The sequence below is a fragment of the Mya arenaria genome, chromosome 7, assembly GCF_026914265.1.
Source record: "Mya arenaria isolate MELC-2E11 chromosome 7, ASM2691426v1".
In the NCBI taxonomy this organism is placed as follows: Eukaryota; Metazoa; Mollusca; class Bivalvia; order Myida; family Myidae; genus Mya; species Mya arenaria.
The window spans coordinates 22,672,473-22,692,663 of NC_069128.1; the positions used below are offsets into that span (position 1 = coordinate 22,672,473).

General features: G+C 37.6%; 1 protein-coding gene across 1 annotated transcript in view; it reads right to left on the bottom strand.

Moving 5' to 3' along the window:
* The window catches only part of LOC128240732 (low-density lipoprotein receptor-related protein 2-like), a 165,517-nt gene that overhangs the window by 91,397 nt on the left and 53,929 nt on the right, over positions 1–20,191 (bottom strand). The window contains exons 29-37 of the mRNA XM_052957533.1: positions 18,906–19,081; positions 14,173–14,392; positions 13,511–13,706; positions 10,972–11,097; positions 10,503–10,681; positions 8,665–8,924; positions 8,109–8,283; positions 1,526–1,742; positions 1,063–1,293 (exon numbers count right to left, since the gene is read on the bottom strand). Of these exons, the coding sequence (XP_052813493.1) occupies positions 1,063–1,293; positions 1,526–1,742; positions 8,109–8,283; positions 8,665–8,924; positions 10,503–10,681; positions 10,972–11,097; positions 13,511–13,706; positions 14,173–14,392; positions 18,906–19,081 (1,780 nt within the window). The remainder of the gene's footprint in view (positions 1–1,062; positions 1,294–1,525; positions 1,743–8,108; positions 8,284–8,664; positions 8,925–10,502; positions 10,682–10,971; positions 11,098–13,510; positions 13,707–14,172; positions 14,393–18,905; positions 19,082–20,191) is intronic.

Below are 20,191 nucleotides of genomic sequence, written 5' to 3' on the forward strand. Positions count from 1 at the left end.
CCTACAGTTGTTGTTTTTTGAAAAAATGGAAGAACTAGTGTACAGTGATGCCTACCGTTGTTGTTGTTTTTTGAAATAATGGAAGAACTAGCGTACAGTGATGCCTACAGTTGCTGTTGTTTGGAATAATGGAAGAACTAGTGTACAGTGATGCCTACAGTTGCTGTTGTTTGGAATAATGGAAGAACTAGTGTACAGTGATGCCTACAGTTGCTGTTGTTTGGAATAATGGAAGAACTAGTGTACAGTGATGCCTACAGTTGCTGTTGTTTGGAATAATGGAAGAACTAGTGTACAGTGATGCCTACAGCTGTTGTGTTTTGGAATAATGGAATAACTATTGTACAGTGATGCCTACAGTTGCTGTAATTTGGAATAATGGAAGAACTATTGTACAGTGATGCCTACAGTTGCTGTTAGTTGGAATAATGGAAGAATTATTGCACAGTATTGCCTACAGTTGCTGTTGTTTGGAATAATGGAATAACTATTGTACAGTGATGCCTACAGTTGCTGTTGTTTGGATTAATGGAATAACTATTGTACAGTGATGCCTACAGTTGCTGTTGTTTGGAATAATGTAAGAACTAGTGTACAGTGATGCCTACAGTTGCTGTTGTTTGGAATAATGGAAGAACTAGTGTACAGTGATGCCTACAGTTGCTGTTGTTTGGAATAATGGAAGAACTAGTGTACAGTGATGCCTACAGCTGTTGTGTTTTGGAATAATGGAATAACTATTGTACAGTGATGCCTACAGTTGCTGTTGTTTGGAATAATGGAAGAATTAGTGTACAGTGATGCCTACAGTTGCTGTTGTTTGGATTAATGGAAGAACTAGTGTACAGTGATGCCTACAGCTGTTGCTTTTTGGAGTAATGGAAGAACTATTGTACAGTGATGCCTACAGTTGCTGTTGTTCTGAATAATGGAAAAACTATTATAAGTTATGGTTATCCTTACAGTCGCTCTCAATTGGAAAAAGGGCAGTATAATGTTACAGTAATGATTATAGTCGCTGATAATTGCAATAATATCTTTACTATGTAGAGTAATACTCACAGTCGCTTTTTATTGGAATTATGGCATCATCGTGGTCATCACGGCTAAGGGAAAATCCTCGAATGTGTGAAGTGAAAGAGACCAGCAGAAAGGAGTCGGTTTCCTTGCAAGAACCGTCTTTAGTGACAGTGTAGCCCATTCCACAGTCACATGTCATGCTGGATTTACCGGTGTTGAGACAAAAGTGACTGCAGTTCGAATTGATGCATGGATTACTGGTTATACCATCAGCTGAAAATAAAGTTATATCATATGTGTATTGTTTAAATTGTATCATGTATCGAATTCATAACCCAGAAAATAATTCATTTTACCTTGTTTTTTAGCATTAAGAACGGTTTCGAACTTGAATCCGATAGATATGCATGCATAAATAAATCTTAGAAACAACGACACTCATTAAAAAAACATTAAAACAAACGATTGAAATGTTTCTGACAATAAACAGCCCAATCTTTACCACCTTTTTTGTTCATATTGTAAATGGCTAATGCTGTTATATCACGAACGATGCTTTTCACTGTATAAACCCTGCGTCTTGATGCTAGGACCAATTTAAGAGAATGCTCGAATCGATCCGCGAAGAAAAGTAGCCCAGTGTCGAATACCATCGCGCGTGACGATGGAACGGAAGCAACCAAAACTGTTACACGCCTGGATGAAGCAGTCCACTTCATTATCTGAATAATGAAGAGAAAACAATAAAATATTTACGTTTGTGGCAAGTATTTCATCGTATTTCTGCAAAACACATTACAAAGGTAGCGATTGATTTCTTTCTAGAGAGCACATAATTGGGTGATTACGTACATGAACTGCACAAGTATCACACCTCACTGGTATCAGTAAAAACAAGCAAATTCGTTGAATTGATATCCCCCGCCTGATTAGGCAAAGTTCATGGATTGGAAATGAAAAGTAGGTGGAATATTCCTATATAAACATGTAATATGGCTGAAGAGAAATGGGCCGTTATGAACATTGAATATACGTTTGAGTTTGTTAAGAAGTATTATCATGTGTTCAGTCATACATATATGAACCTTATCCGACCAATCACTACCATGAAATGGTTTCGGACAAGATTTTTGTAAGATTTGACCTAGAGACCTAACTTTTTATCACATGTGACCAAGGAACACATTCTGATCACGTTTCATGAATATTAGACCATACATAATGCTTCTAATGTGTTCCAAAGATTTTTCTAAGATTTGAGCTAGTGACCTAGTTTTTGACCCCATGTGACCCACTTTTACAAGCGATCCATATTTCATCAAGGGGTACATCGTGACCAAGTTTAAACATATTCTGACCAATCATTACCATGATATGATTCCTGACAAGATTTTTTTTTAAAGATTTGACTTAGTGACATAATTTTCGATCATATGTCACCCAGTTTTATATACGTCCAAGAGTTCATCAAGAAAAACATTCTGATTAAGTTTTATGAATATTTGACCATGTATAATGCCTCTAGTTTGTTCAAAATATTTTTCGATTTTTAAGATTTGATCTAGTGACCTAGTTGTCGACCCCATGTGATCCACTTTTTTAAGTAGTCCATATTTCATCAAGGCGTACATCATGACCAATTTCGAACATAACTTGACCAATCATTACCATGATATGGTTCCGGAATTTTTTTTTTCTAAGATTTGATCTAGTGACCTATTTTTCGGTCATATGTGACCCAGTTTTATTTACGACCAAAGTTCATCAAGGAAAACGTTCTTATTAAGTTTCATGAATATTTGACCATGTTTATGCCTCTAGTATGTTCCAAAGATTTTTCTAAGATTTGACCTATTGACCTAGTTTTTGACCCCATGTGACCCACTTTTACAAGTGGTCGAGATTTGATCAAGGGGAACATTCTGACCAAGTTTGAATATGTTCTGATCAATGCCTACCAAGATATGGTACCGGACGGACGGAAGGTCGGACGGACGGACGGACGGACGGACGGACGGACAACGCCAAAACAATATCCCCCTCCCGAAACCTTTGATTCAGCGGGGGATTACAAACTATTTATGTATTCAATATGTTTATATATACGACGGACCAAAACACAATGAAAATCAATCCAATCTGATACTTTGCGACGATATGCATAACTACATTAATTTTGGTATCAATCACTGATGTGAATTGATAATGACTTCTCAACGAAATAGTGCGGCCGACAACAAAATAAAAAGCTAAATTATTCAAAATGAGTTGATAGTTAAAATCAATTGAATGCTGAAAACGTCTTGAAGTGGGAATGTAATAATGTAATATTGTAAGAATTGTGACACTATTTAAAAAAACAAAAACATGTTCAATCCGATCGAAAAGAAATGCATTTCAAACACCGCACCTGGTCATAATGAGTATGTTTGTGAAATATATATAGGTCCGCCCTAGGGTGATTTTAATGTTAACATATTAAACAGCCGATTACAATATGTACATGTACAACGATACAATCATTTGAGTAACACTATGTACACAGGAATACATATAATATGAGCATATATATATGACGCACGCACGCACGCACGCAAGCACGCACGCACGCACGCACGCACACACACACACACTAATGATTGTCACTATAAAATGATCATACTATTGCACAAGTGGTTAGATCCGAAAAGCACAATAAATAAATGGGTACATTTCTCTGGTACAGATGTCAGCGTCAAGTTTGGAGACAACTGCGTTCTCATTATATGAACACATTTCAGATATTGTGTCGTTCTGACTTGCAGTACTGGTGGTTATGTCATATTCCGCAATAATTGTGTACGTTGAGCGTGAAAATGTCTACATTCACCATTCGATGAAGTTGAAGGTCATGTGTCACGGTACCACAGAGGCTGCATGTGACGCAGTTTGGCACACGGGTAGCTGTGATAAAACCGATTACTGCTGAATCACACCGAATGTCTGTCAAGGTAACGGCTGATGAACGGATACTGGAGATAATGCTGGACGGATGGGTGTATTTCAGTGTGTGTATATCACGTGATAAATTGCGTCATATATGCTACGTCGGAAGGCAATATTTTGCTCCGAATGAAGACTTTAAACACAGGAAACGAGCACTATCAACACACTAGTATGGAAACAGGTTTGTCGAAGTGTTTGAGTAAACTAATCACCTAGTCAAACACTGGCAATGAAACGAAGGCAGGGCTCTTTAAGCGACATATACTGCTCTTTATCTCATTTAAAATGGTGAAAAAAGAGAAAAGTTATCTGGGTTTTAAGTCTTCATTTTGCTTTCATCTACGGCTTTCTTTTGAGAATAAAAAAGCTACGTTTAGCTACCTTATATTCGTTGAAGAATATACGTATCTTCCATGGCCGAGAGTGTAAGATTATAAGTATCTCCCATGGCCGAGAGTGTAAGAAAGGTTCATTCCGACCCGAGCGTAGGGTGTTTTGCGGAAACGAGGTTTACCGAGTTTCCGCAAAACACCCTGCGCGAGGGTCGGGATGAACCTATCTTACAAGAGCGGCTATGGTAGATGCTTTTTCTCCCACCTCAGTTAAACAAAATTAAGTAAAAATGTATTTTTTGCTGGAACCCTTTTGTGCTTAGTGAAAATAATTGCGTATGGATATGCGATAGCACGTGGTTGTCATGGATATGCGCGCAATGATCCAGTTAATGTTAATAGTCAAATCAGTCTTTTTAAATAGTTCTAAGGAGAATGAAGCATTATTTCTTGAATGGTGCTTGAAAACTGTTCTATGGTGACATTTGAAGCGAGAAATAATTAATTAGCGTTCTAAATATTACCATAAGACAAGTTTTCCTTGATGCTACTGACGACAACAAGGGAGGTAATTACAATGTTGTGACCATTAAAAAAGGAGTTCCATACGGGCATTTTATCTTCGCCCGTGGGCAAGATAAGAATATCTAGCATGGTTAAATTATTGGATCTACTTATCTGAGGTGGGAGAAAGGTTCATCCCCATCCGAGCGTAGGATGGTGTGCGGAAACGAGGTTTACCGAGTTTCCGCAGAACACCATACGCGAGGTTTGGGATGAACCTTTCTTACACGAGCGGCTATGGCAGATGCTTTTTCTCCCACTTCAGTTAATAGTCAAATCGTTCTTTAAATAGTTCTAAGGTGAGTGCAGCATTATTTCTCGAATGGAGCATGAACAAAACATGAACAAAATTATGTTACCATTTGAAACGAGAAATAATTAATTAAGAATCTTCAACAAGTGAGGAAATTGTGTGATGACAATAAAAAAGGAGTTCCATACGGGTACTTGTTTTTATCTTTGCCCGTGGGCAAGATTTTTTGGATCTACTAATCTGAAGTGGAAGAAATGATTGTCTTTGCTTGTCCGGTTGATCTATTGAACTAACTCAGCGCAATTATTTTTTCATTTTCTGAAAATAAGTTTTCAATTGAGTAATGTTTATTTGTCCGTTGTACAAGACTCCTAAATAACTGATTGCCTGTGTTAAGGCATTTTGTGCCCTTGTTGTTTAAGAAACTATGGAGTGAAAAACAGTTTGTGTCATACTTTGTGACATTCGGAGCCCCTCGGAGCCCCTCGGCCATTTTTATCGAAAACAACCTCGGATGTATTTGGACGGTTAACATACTCAAAAAGTGGTACGTTTGAGTCCGCTGCAAGTAGATAGTAATTTTATTTAGAAGTTAAACTTTTTGACTTAATTCTTTGAAATCTTAATTATGTTTGCAATACTACACTTCACTGGCAATCAATTTAAATTGATCAATAACTACAACTCTAAAACACTACAGTTAATTAATGATATAATTAAAAAAATACGAACTACATCAACTGATGTAGCGGCATACATCCGATTGGCTACCGATCATCAGCTAAAGAAATTTGCCTGCTGAGGTGTGTATACAAAAAAGGCCAATTTGATAGTGTAAATGTTTTTAGAAAAAATGAAGTTTGTACGTCGAAACAAACCATTAAATCTGTTGTATTAAAAGTGATATAATCATTTTGAATATAGGAAAATTTATTAAAACAGGTATTTGATAAAGAAAAAAAGGTGTCCCAGGTGAGGATCGATCTTCAGATATATAATGCAGCCGAAATGGATATATATATGTTTATCATAGATTTTAAATTTCCAGTATAAACGTAGAACTTAAACAGATGTATCAAGATCAATCTTGCCTGATCAATACAGTCTACAATTATCACAAATGTGCAAATTGTTAAAAAGCTCAACTATTAACATTTAAACATATAATGATTAATATGTACATTTAACTTTGTATAACTATCAGGCCAGCAAAACGCTCACCAGAAGCCATGTTTGTTTACATCGGAATTTGGGTTTATGACGTAACAGTATCATACCCAGGCGATTCGCACGCGAAATGATTCGCTCAGGTCAATACGTGTTTTAGGCTGCGCCTACGAGTCAACACAGCAATTTATCGTCGGTCATGTGACCACGTTTAATCCAGTAAAAATCGCCAATGTAATACGATTTAATAATAAATGTTTATTATCCAGCCAAAGTCGATATGTGTATGTAACCCAGCAAAAATAAATATATGTTTGTAATCTAGCCAAAAATAATCGTAATATGTATGTAATCTACCCAAAATGAATATATGTTTGTAATCTAGACAAAATGGATATAAGTATACAATCAAAAATCTAGCCAAAATTAATATAGGTATGCAATCTAGACAAAAGATCAATTTACCTATACATACCAAGATCAATGCACCGATACATACCAAGATCAATACACCATTACATACCACGAACAATGCACCGATACATAACACGATCAATACACCATTACATACCACGATCAATACACCATTACATACCACGAACAATGCACCGATACATACAACGATCAATGCACCGTTACATCCCACGATCAATGCACCATCACATACCACGATCAATGCACCGTTACATACCACGATCAATACACCATTACATCCCACGATCAATGCACCATTACATACCACGATCAATACACCGTTACATCCCACGATCAATGCACCATCACATACCACGATCAATGCACCATTACATACCACGATCAATGTACCATCACATCCCACGATTAATGCACCGTTACATCCCACGATCAATGCACCTTTACATACCACGATCAATACACCGATACATACCACGATCAATACACCATTACATCCCACGATCAATGCACCGTTACATCCCACGATCAATGCACCATCACATACCACGATCAATGCACCATTACATACCACGATCAATACACCGATACATACCACGATCAATACACCATTACATCCCACGATCAATGCACCATTACATACCACGATCAATACACCGATACATATTACGATCAATACACCATTACATCCCACGATCAATGCACCATTACATCCCACGATCAATGCACCATTACATCCCACGATCAATACACCGATACATACCACGATCAATACACCATTACATACCAGGATCAATGCACCATTACATCCCACGATCAATACACCATTACATCCCACGATCAATGCACCATTACATCCCACGATCAATGCTCCATTACATCCCACGATCAATACACCGATACATACCACGATCAATACACCATTACATACCAGGATCAATACATCAATTACATCCCACGATCAATACACCATTACATACCAGGATCAATGCACCATTACATCCCACGATCAATACACCATTACATCCCACGATCAATGCACCATTACATCCCACGATCAATGCACCATTACATCCCACGATCAATGCACCATTACATCCCACGATCAATACATCAATACATCCCACGATCAATACATCAATTACATCCCACGATCAATGCACCATTACATCCCACGATCAATGCACCAGTACATCCCACGATCAATGCATCATTACATACCACGATCAATACACCGACACATAGCACGATCAATACCACGATCACTATGAGACAATGCATATATTTTTCTTCAAATATTTACGTAATAGACATGTTAATCTGAATATCTATAAAGCTAAAGTACCTTGACTGACCTCATGCCTTCGATCCTCCATCCAGAACAAATCTCCTCTTATGACGTCAGCAGCTATAGCAACTGGCCTGTCCACTCTCCTTTGGGTCACAATTCGACGTCGATCACCATTCATAAGCATCTCGCCGATCTTCGGTCTATTGCCTTCACCACCATTGTCAGTCCAAAATACTTTTCTTGAATAGAAAAAGACATTATAAAAATCTTCTCAAAAATGTGTGTACGCTATATTTGTGTGTATGCTATATGTGTCTCTAATTATCTTATAAGGAGTTCAAATGAATAACTGATCATTTGTTTCTTTTAAAACAAATATCTTTAAAGATATCTTGATGATTTCCAACCCCTCTCAGGGATTTTGTATGAGGCTACGATTTCTTGATTGATACGTTAACCCCGAGTTGTTCTGGTACTCACATGAAGACCAGACGACTTAATATTATATTGGTACCGGCACTGAATAAAACCCCCCACTATTTTCTTGTATATTCGAAAACGTGTCATACCATTGAAACGAAAACACATTTAAAATAAAGTATCAACACGGCGAACATTACCCAACTTTGACGTTGATTGCTATAGCAGTTGGAGCCACGCAATCTGTGTTTCTACCCATGTTGCTCAGAACGACCTTCATGTAAGTTGTATCACCATCAATGTCGCGCCTGGAAACGACTATTGTTCCTTCGTCTGTTTTCGTCATCCACAAGTTTCCCGTTACAGAATCATATGCAACACTCGATGGTTCTCCAACAAACGTATGCTCAGAGAAGGAACTTCTGTTTCCTTGGAATACATCAACTCTTTTCAAGGATAGCTTACGGGAAAACACAAAGTGAAAATGACAAACATATAAAAGTCGCAAAAGACAAAACACTTGAATAGATGACCGAGCAAATATTACCAGAATAAGATATCATGCCACTTTGAGAAATTGTGTGTTAAAACAGAAGCACAATTGTAGATCACTTGATGACACAGGCTATTACCAGTTATACCAGGTCAATAAACCTCTACAACAAGAATATCAATAGTCTTTACAAAACAGACTCAACACATCGGTAAGCTTCCTTTGCTGAAAGGTTAACACAACTTTTGTGTAATCATTTTCAAAGTCATATATCCCGGAACAACGGGTTTTCGACCGCCTAAGGATTATTTACATTTAAATCATAAATAAGTGATAATAAAAAAAAAAAATGTTTGTTTGTACCATTTAAAGCAATCATTCATCTTTCAAAAAACAAAACAAAAAAAATCTGTTTCAGTCGTCTGTTGTTTACATTTTGGATCCAAAATGGCGGCTGTCACATGTTGTATTTGACCTAGATACAACATGCTTTCGACCATGACCTTTAACTATACTTCGCAACAAAAGTTTGTACACAATACTTTTATTTTTATTTGTATAACTTGTTTAAACTGTTTTATGTATTTTATTTAAAAAAAAAGAAATTAAATATTTACATATTTGCCATACAGTCACTTTTTAGTTACTTATCACCACAAGAGAGGCAAAGGAATGCATCATCCCTTCTAATGGCTTTCACATGGGTACAAATAAATAATCATAATAATGGTATTTGTTTAATTTCGTATATATTTCGTCTTTTAGATATGGAACATTCCTTTCAAAATATTTTATCAAAACAATATGGCATCGGATGAAATAACAATCTTAAAAAGTAAATAGCGGAAGATATCATCTGAGAGCTATTTTATGCAAGGGAGATCACTGCGAAGCACATTACCACAAAGGTTCTTGAAAACCGTGTTACTTATCCAATAAGTATACATGTAAACACAATCATATTAAATTTTGATGTTGCTGTATGATTTACAGATGTAATTGTACACGTCCAGGATGACTACGAACAGATACAGAACTTTTTGGCTTTTGAAAATAATTTATTCATATGAAATATAAGTGATTGAAATAAAACCAGTCAAATGTAACCATCAACTGTAACCAGTCCGCTGTAACCATTCTACTGTTACTGTCAACTATAGCAGTCAACTATTACCAGTCCACTTTAAAAGTCTAATGTAACCAGTCAACCGAAAGGGTTCAATGTAACCATTCATTGTAAAAGTCTACTGTAACCGGTCAACAATAACCAGTCCATCGTAACCAGTCTACTGTAAACAGTTCGTTATAACCAGTCTTTTGAAACCAGTTCACGGTAACGTTCACTTGTAACCAGTCCGTTGTCAAAATGAACATTCTTGCGACGTCAGTGTGATGCTCACGTGCATAATTGGATTGACTTAATGTAAATCGGATATCGTTTAGTTTGATCCCTATAATATCCCACATATAAAGCCATTTACTAACTATTGAATTAAAATAAACTATGAATTGAATAAAAACATGACGACTTAAAGCAGCCCTTACCTTCTCCTTGTCCGAATTTTGTATCACTAGCAGTTCCTTCCTGATATCATTTGAAGCTATAGAAACCACGTTTTTCATAGTCGAACTTGGAAACATTGGCAATTCGTATCGAAATGATCCAGTAATGTTATACAGCGCTATTCCTTTCTGGTAAGCAACTACGAGAAAATCAGCTACCTCTGAAATTGTCATTGATAAGTTATCATTTGAAATAAGTGAATAAGAAATAACAGTTAATTAAGATTATTCAGTAAATAGAATGAGCAAGAATACATCAGATGACTAAAGTTCTTTTTCGTGAATTTCACTTGATGTGCATGACTGTTTTGTAAGTTTCGAGCGCAGGTATTTGTTTGCAATGTTCTTATAAAAAGCTGAACTATATATGTGTACCAGTTCATTGTTTTCACGTTCGACCTCGTTATAAATCAGCTATTAACACTTCATATATTTTAAGACAAAACCATACCGTCAACGCAAGCGTTTTCATTTGCAAGTCTCATACCGAACGGACAAGCACACGTAAATGCCGTTACAGACGTCGGAGATAAAAGACACAGGTGGCTACAAATGTTCTCTGCACATGGATTTGGGACTGAAATACAAAAATTGGGTCATCTTGTATGTCTGTTTGCATTGGCCGATTACAAAATCAAAATAAATCCATTTGACGATAACAATATTTTATGACAAATCAAAAATTACTTATATGAAGGATCTAATACAGTTTAGTCGGGGTATTAGGACCAGGTCACTGCTAAGTAGCTGTTTGTAAGAAAGGTATAACATCTCATTTCAGAGTGACCTTTAGGATCCGTGCAAATAAGAACCTTATTACATACATACTTCGATAAATCTTATGTTAAAAGGTAAGAAATTTAGAATAGAATAATGGAAACTACGGCGAAAAGGCAATGTGCCTTACTTATAAGGTATAGTAATGAAACAAATCAACTTTTCATTTTAAATATTTCATCATAGTGGAACACTGTCTGTTGAATTTGCAAAAACAGTGACGTCATATAACACGGCAGGGAATCCACGTGACCAAATGGTAAGTTACAGTGCAAGATGGCTTCACCAAAACGCTCGACTCGAGCCGAAAATCAAGGTAATACATATAATTATAATAGTTTCTTTAATTTTTAACATAACCTATCATATGCCCACCTACCTAGTGTGTATTAGCATATCCATGTTTTCCTTGAAACTTTAACCGTTCTCGAGAACACTTCTGCAATGATTCCAAAATGTACGAAATCCGACTGGTAGGTTACAGTTCCATTTATCATTTTGGCTCGGATTTAGCGGAAAATGAGGTTATAATTTGAGAAAATCGCATAAAACACTTAAGTTTTGTTTAAACATAACAGGCACATGCATTTGGGAACGAATATTTATTTAATATACATTCGTACAACCTCATTTTCCGCTAAATCCGAGCCAAAATGATAAATGGAACTGTAACCTACCAGTCGGATTTCGTACATTTTGGAATCATTGCAGAAGTGTTCTCGAGAACGGTTAAAGTTTCAAGGAAAACATGGATATGCTAATACACACTAGGTGTAGGTAGGTGGGCATATGATAGGCTATGTTAAAAAATAAAGAAACTTTTATAATTATATGTATTGCCTTGATTTTCGGCTCGAGTCGAGCGTTTTGGTGACGCCATCTTGCACTGAAAGCTACCATTTGGTCACGTGGATTCCCCGCCGTGTATAAATAATGTTGAGAAAAAAGTATTACAAATATAATTAAATACTCCATGTTGAAATTTTGAATTGTTCTACTTAGTTGAAAATGTTCCTCAAGAACATTATTGAATACGGCACTAGTAGCTTAAAATTAAATGAAGATACAATGATCAAGCAATAGTTTAAGCTGTTGGGGGAAACGTAATTAATATAAATCTTGTAAGTAAGAATTACCAACTATGTAATCATACATGTAAGGTATATTACAGATAGTGTAATCATACATGTAAGGTACATTACAGACAGTGTAATAATACATGTAAGGTACAATACAGGTAGTGTAATCATACATGTAAGGTACAATACAGGCTGTGTAATCATACATGTAAGGTACAATACAGGCTGTATAATCTTACATGTAAGGTACAATACAGGCTGTGTAATCATACACACTATGTACAATACTGGCAGTGTAATAATACACACTATGTACAATACTGGCAGTGAAATCATACAAACAATGTAAATTACTGGCAGTGTAATCATAACCACTATATACAATACAGGCAGTGTAGTCATACCCACTATATACAATACAGGCAGTGTAGTCATACCCACTATATACAATACAGGCAGTGTAGTCATACCCACTACATATAATAAAGGCAGTGTAATCATACCCACTATGTACAATAAAGGCAGTGTAATCATACCCACTATGTACAATACAGGTAGTGTAATCATACCCACTATGTACAATACAGGCAGTGTAATCATACCCACTATATACAATACAGGCAGTGTAGTCATACCCACTATATACAATACAGGCAGTGTAATCATACCCACTATGTACAATAAAGGCAGTGTAATCATACCCACTATGTACAATACAGGTAGTGTAATCATACCCACTATGTACAATACAGGCAGTGTAATCATACCCACTATGTACAATACAGGCAGTGTAATCATACCCACTATATACAATAAAGGCAGTGTAATCATACCCACTATGTACAATACAGGCAGTGTAATCATACCCACTATGTACAATACAGGTAGTGTAATCATACCCACTATGTACAATACAGGCAGTGTAATCATACCCACTATATACAATACAGGCAGTGTAATCATACCCACTATATACAATAAAGGCAGTGTAATCATACCCACTATGTACAATACAGGCAGTGTAATCATACCCACTATGTACAATACAGGTAGTGTAATCATACCCAATATATACAATACAGACAGTGTAATCATTTCAACTATGTACAATATGGGTAATTGTATCATACATACCGGAAGGTTGCCTCATGGGATGATACAAGGTTATATCTCTTCTATTGTCGTAGCGGGAATTTAGAAGGCCGAGTCTCCGACTGGTGGAATTACTAGTGCTTGAAGAACAGTGGAATTTATTGCACATTTCTATGGAAGATGCTGTTACATAAAGCGACTGCTCAAAAACAAGAATGTCCATAGCTTTTTTGAAATCCTGAAAAAAAGGTTGTTCTGTAAACGCTTGGTTTATTGCAAAACTTAAATGGCGTCTTCCTCCGCGTTTATCTTACAGGAATGTTAACTTTGAAGCTAAAACTATCCGCTTCTTTTAATCGACAATTCACACCTCTAGTCTAATTTGACAGGTCTCAAATATACAGTATAGCACTCTAAGTCGCCCTTGATATTTATTTTCTGCTCATGCGTAACAATTTTTTATTTATTGATTACATGGATTACAATTCAACACATACAGAACGTATTTTAAATAAGACATTGTAACAATTCAATGTCGGCATGTTTAAGCACACACATACGCACTCCCGCACACACGCACACACACAAGTACGCCTACCCCTCCACACACACGCACGCACGCACGCACGCACGCACGCACGCACACACACACACACACACACACACACACGAACAATCACACACATACGCGAAATAAAACTTACATGATAAACCTTTTTTCTGCCACTTCCATCGTAGTTAGAAAACTCAAAATATCCTAATTTCTCATCCAGAAAGTACAACCGTTTTGCAGGGTAATCGATAGTTATACTTGTTGGGTAATGCATATCTGTTGTAATTATTGCAACTCTGTCTGAACCGTCCAAACCAGCCCTCTCAATCCAGGGCTGGGACCCGGTGTCTACCCAGAACAGAAGACGATCACTGTAACATAAATCATGTTTAAAAAGTTGAATCCTGAAAGGGGACCCGGTGTCTACCCAGAATAAAAGACGATCACTGTGGTTATAAGCACGCGAATGGCGTTCAAGTGGTCAAATGGTTGAACGTGTGAGAAGCCTAGTGGTATAAGCATGTGAATTGTGTTCAAGTGGTCAATTGGTTGAATGTGTGTGAAGCCTAGTGGTATAAGAAAGTGAATAGCTTTCAAGTGGTCAAATAGTTGACCGTGTGAAGCCTAGTGGTATAAGCATGTGAATGGCGTTCAAGTGGTCAAATGGTTGAAATTGTGAGAAGAATAGTGGTATAAGCTTGTGAATGGCGTTCAAGTGGTCAAATGGTTGAAAGTGTGAGAAGAATAGTGGTATAAGCTTGTGAATGGCGTTCAAGTGGTCAAATGGTTGAAAGTGTGAGAAGAATAGTGGTATAAGCTTGTGAATGGCGTTCAAGTGGTCAATTGGTTGAAAGTGTGAGAAGAATAGTGGTATAAGCTTGTGAATGGCGTTCAAGTGGTCAAATGGTTGAAAGTGTGAAGCCTAGTGGTATAAGCATGTCAATGGCTTTCAAGTGGTCAAATGGTTGAAAGTGTGAAGCCTAGTGGTATAAGCATGTCAATGTCTTTCAAGTGGTCAAATGGTTGAAAGTGTGAAGCCTAGTGGTATTAGCACGTGAATGGCTTTCAAGTGGTCGAATGGTTGAAAGTGTGTGAAGCCTAGTGGTATAAGCATGTGAATGGCTTTCAAGTGGTCAAATGGCTGAACGTGTGAAGCCTAGTGGTATAAGCATGTCAATGGCTTTCAAGTGGTCAAATGGTTGAACGTGTGAGAAGCCTAGTGGTATAAGCATGTGAATGGCGTTCAAGTGGTCAAATGATTGAAAGTGTGAAGCCTAGTGGTATAAGCACGTGAATGGCTTTCAAGTGGTCAAATGATTGAAAGTGTGAAGCCTAGTGGTATAAGCACGTGAAAGGCTTTCAAGTGTTCAAATGGTTGAACGTGTGAGAAGCCTAGTGGTATAAGCACATGGGTGTCTTTTAAGTGGTCAAATGGTTTAACGTGTGATAAGCCTAGTGGTATAAGCACACGAATGTCTTTTAAGTGGACAAATGGTTGAACGTGTGATAAGCCTAGTGGTATAAGTACATGAATGTCTTTTAAGTGGTCAAATGGTTGAACGTGTGAGAATCCTAGTGGTATAAGCACGTGAATGGCTTTCAAGTAGTTAAATGGTTGAACGTGAGAAGCATAGTGGTATAAGCACGTGAATGGCTTTCAAGTGGTCAAATGGTTGAACGTGAGAAGCCTAGTGGTATAAGCACGTGAATGGCTTTCAAGTAGTTAAATGGTTGAACGTGAGAAGCCTAGTGGTATAAGCACGTGAATGGCTTTCAAGTAGTTAAATGGTTGAACGTGAGAAGCCTAGTGGTATAAGCACGTGAATGGCTTTCAAGTAGTTAAATGGTTGAACGTGAGAAGCCTAGTGGTATAAGCACGTGAATGGCTTTCAAGTAGTTAAATGGTTGAACGTGAGAAGCCTAGTGGTATAAGCACGTGAATGGCTTTCAAGTAGTTAAATGGTTGAACGTGAGAAGCCTAGTGGTATAAGCACGTGAATGGCTTTCAAGTAGTTAAATGGTTAAACGTGTGAGAAGCCTAGTGGTATAAGCACATGAATGTCTTTTAAGTGAACAAATGGTTGAACGTGTGATAAGCCTAGTGGTATAAGTACATGAATGTCTTTTAACTGGTAAAATGGTTGAACGTGTGAGAATCCTAGTGGTATAAGCATGTCAATGGCTTTCAAGTGGTCAAATGGTTGAACGTGTGAGAAGCCTAGTGGTATAAGCATGTGAATGGCGTTCAAGTGGTCAAATGGTTGAAAGTGTGAAGCCTAGTGGTATAAGCACGTGAATGGCTTTCAAGTGGTCAAATGGTTGAACGTGTGAGAAGCCTAGTGGTATAAGCATGTGAATGGCTTTCAAGTGGTCAAATGATTGAAAGTGTGAAGCCTAGTGGTATAAGCACGTGAATGGCTTTCAAGTGGTCAAATGATTGAAAGTGTGAAGCCTAGTGGTATAAGCACGTGAAAGGCTTTCAAGTGTTCAAATGGTTGAACGTGTGAGAAGCCTAGTGGTATAAGCACATGGGTGTCTTTTAAGTGGTCAAATGGTTGAACGTGTGATAAGCCTAGTGGTATAAGCACACGAATGTCTTTTAAGTGGACAAATGGTCGAACGTGTGATAAGCCTAGTGGTATAAGTACATGAATGTCTTTTAAGTGGTCAAATGGTTGAACGTGTGAGAATCCTAGTGGTATAAGCACGTGAATGGCTTTCAAGTAGTTAAATGGTTGAACGTGAGAAGCATAGTGGATTAGCACGTGAATGGCTTTCAAGTGGTCAAATGGTTGAACGTGAGAAGCCTAGTGGTATAAGCACGTGAATGGCTTTCAAGTAGTTAAATGGTTGAACGTGAGAAGCCTAGTGGTATAAGCACGTGAATGGCTTTCAAGTAGTTAAATGGTTGAACGTGAGAAGCCTAGTGGTATAAGCACGTGAATGGCTTTCAAGTAGTTAAATGGTTGAACGTGAGAAGCCTAGTGGTATAAGCACGTGAATGGCTTTCAAGTAGTTAAATGGTTGAACGTGTGATAAGCCTAGTGGTATAAGCACGTGAATGGCTTTCAAGTAGTTAAGTGGTTGAACGTGAGAAGCCTAGTGGTATAAGCACGTGAATGGCTTTCAAGTGGTCAAATGATTGAAAGTGTGAAGCCTAGTGGTATAAGCACGTGAAAGGCTTTCAAGTGTTCAAATGGTTGAACGTGTGAGAAGCCTAGTGGTATAAGCACATGGGTGTCTTTTAAGTGGTCAAATGGTTGAACGTGTGATAAGCCTAGTGGTATAAGCACACGAATGTCTTTTAAGTGGACAAATGGTCGAACGTGTGATAAGCCTAGTGGTATAAGTACATGAATGTCTTTTAAGTGGTCAAATGGTTGAACGTGTGAGAATCCTAGTGGTATAAGCACGTGAATGGCTTTCAAGTAGTTAAATGGTTGAACGTGAGAAGCATAGTGGTATAAGCACGTGAATGGCTTTCAAGTGGTCAAATGGTTGAACGTGAGAAGCCTAGTGGTATAAGCACGTGAATGGCTTTCAAGTAGTTAAATGGTTGAACGTGAGAAGCCTAGTGGTATAAGCACGTGAATGGCTTTCAAGTAGTTAAATGGTTGAACGTGAGAAGCCTAGTGGTATAAGCACGTGAATGGCTTTCAAGTAGTTAAATGGTTGAACGTGAGAAGCCTAGTGGTATAAGCACGTGAATGGCTTTCAAGTAGTTAAATGGTTGAACGTGTGATAAGCCTAGTGGTATAAGCACGTGAATGGCTTTCAAGTAGTTAAATGGTTGAACGTGAGAAGCCTAGTGGTATAAGCACGTGAATGGCTTTCAAGTAGTTAAATGGTTAAACGTGTGAGAAGCCTAGTGGTATAAGCACATGAATGTCTTTTAAGTGGAGAAATGGTTGAACGTGTGATAAGCCTAGTGGTATAAGTACATGAATGTCTTTTAACTGGTAAAATGGTTGAACGTGTGAGAATCCTAGTGGTATAAGCATGTCAATGGCTTTCAAGTGGTCAAATAGTTGAACGTGTGAAGCCAAGTGGTATAAGCACGTGAATGGCTTTCAAGTGGTCAAATGGTTGAACGTGAGAAGCCTAGTGGTATAAGCACGTGAATGGCTTTCAAGTAGTCGAATGGTTGAAAGTGTGAGAAGCCTATTTTGTATAGGTGTCGTTCTGACACCCAAGTGGTTCAGGGCTTGGTTGTAGGAAACCTCCTAATGGCCTCACGAAATGGACACCATGACTGGGTTTTACTCAGGAAACTGACTAGATAGTGATTCAATAAACTTTCAACTCAGCTTTCGTTACAATAGAGCTAAAATAAATATACATAAACCAAACGGTCCAAAAAGAAATCACAGACACAATTTGATAGGTGATAAAACTATAAAGTCAATACCTTTTTACCTTACAGTTATATTTAACAATCAGTTGATTTCAATAGATAGAGCGTTCCGTATTGTCCATAGGCTTACCAACTGTGTATAGTATTACCAACTGTGTATAGTATTACCAACTGTGTATAGTATTACCAACTGTGTATAGTATAAAGTATTCAGCAACAAATGGTGTAAAACTGGTTTATGTGTGGTTTATGTGTGGTTTATGTGTGGTCAATGTGTGGTCAATGTTATCCGAAATCCAAAACTTACCACTAACCAATTAAATAAAACAGTTAGCCAAGGATAACTTGCAAACAACACATCGAAGTTTTATACATTAGGCTGCAGATAACGATGTCTTGAAACCTGGCTTGATGAAAACCATGAATTTACACTCGGTCGAGATGATATTAAAGCATTATGGACCACTCCGGAATAGAATTTCAAATTTGAACGCTCCTTCTTTATTTATACTTATAGCCATGACACTCACCTAGGATCCACGGCGATTCCCTTTGGACTACTAACATTGGTGGAAAATAAAGTTATTCTCACTAATCGTGATAGACTACCCACATTCACTGTTTCTAGATTTGTATCCGTCCAGTAGAGGTTTTCTCCGATCCAGTCAACTGCTAAATCCCCTATAGGACCTGACGTTGGAAAAACCTGTAATCGATATTTTATAAAGAAGTATAATTCGATATAGTATTATTTAATGCGTAATATTTAGTCAATCACGGCTCGTTAACATACAAAAATGCTTGGTGTGGTAACTCGTCCAAACCCCGCTTAAACACCTGTTCATTATTATGTAAGTTTTAACTCTATCATATGTCCTGGAAGAGTAAAATTCAATATCTAAATACATGTTTATCGTTTCGCGATCTAAGGGTTGAGAGTGATCTAGTTGTATTGGTGTCCTCCTCTATCATAAAAGGTTCGGGTTCGAGCCCAACCAGTGTGTACTTACATGATAAACACATTGGCCTCTCCGGGGGCACAGTCCTGGTTTCTTCCCAGGAAAAGGAACCGAAAGCGATTCATATAAGCTTTCAGCTGTCTTCACAGCGAACAAAGGTCAATCAATATAAACCAAACGCGAACTAGGCGTGCACGTATGCTTTTACGAATGAAATTTCGTCATTTTGCTACTTGCGAAAGTGCTGTATGAATGGCATTTCATCGTTCGGTGTATTAAACTTGATCTAAGCGTACACATGTTTGGTGTGATTGCTATTTCATTATTTGGTTAATTAAACGCGGTCTAGGCGTACACAAGTGCTGTATTATTGGCATTTCTTCGTTTTGCTATTTAACGCGAACTAGGCGTACACATGTGCTGTATTAATGGCATTTCTTCGTTTTGCTAATAAACGCGGTCTAGGCGTACACATGTGCTGTATTAATGTCATTTCATCGTTTTGCTATTTAAAGCGAGCTAGGATAGCACATGTGCTGTATTAATGGCATTTCTTCGTTTTAATATTTAACGCGGTCTAGGCATACACATGTGCTGTATTAATGGCATTTCTTCGTTTTGCTATTAAACGCGAGCTATGCGTACACATGTGCAGTATTAATGGCATTTCTTCGTTTTGCTATTTAACGCGGTCTAGGCGTACGCATGTGCTGTATTAATGGCATTTCTTCGTTTTGCTTTTAAACGCGAGCTAGGCGTACACATGTGCTGTATTAATGGCATTTCTTCGTTTTGCTATTAAACGCGAGCTAGGATTACACATGTGCTGTATTAATGGCATTTCTTCGTTTTGCTAT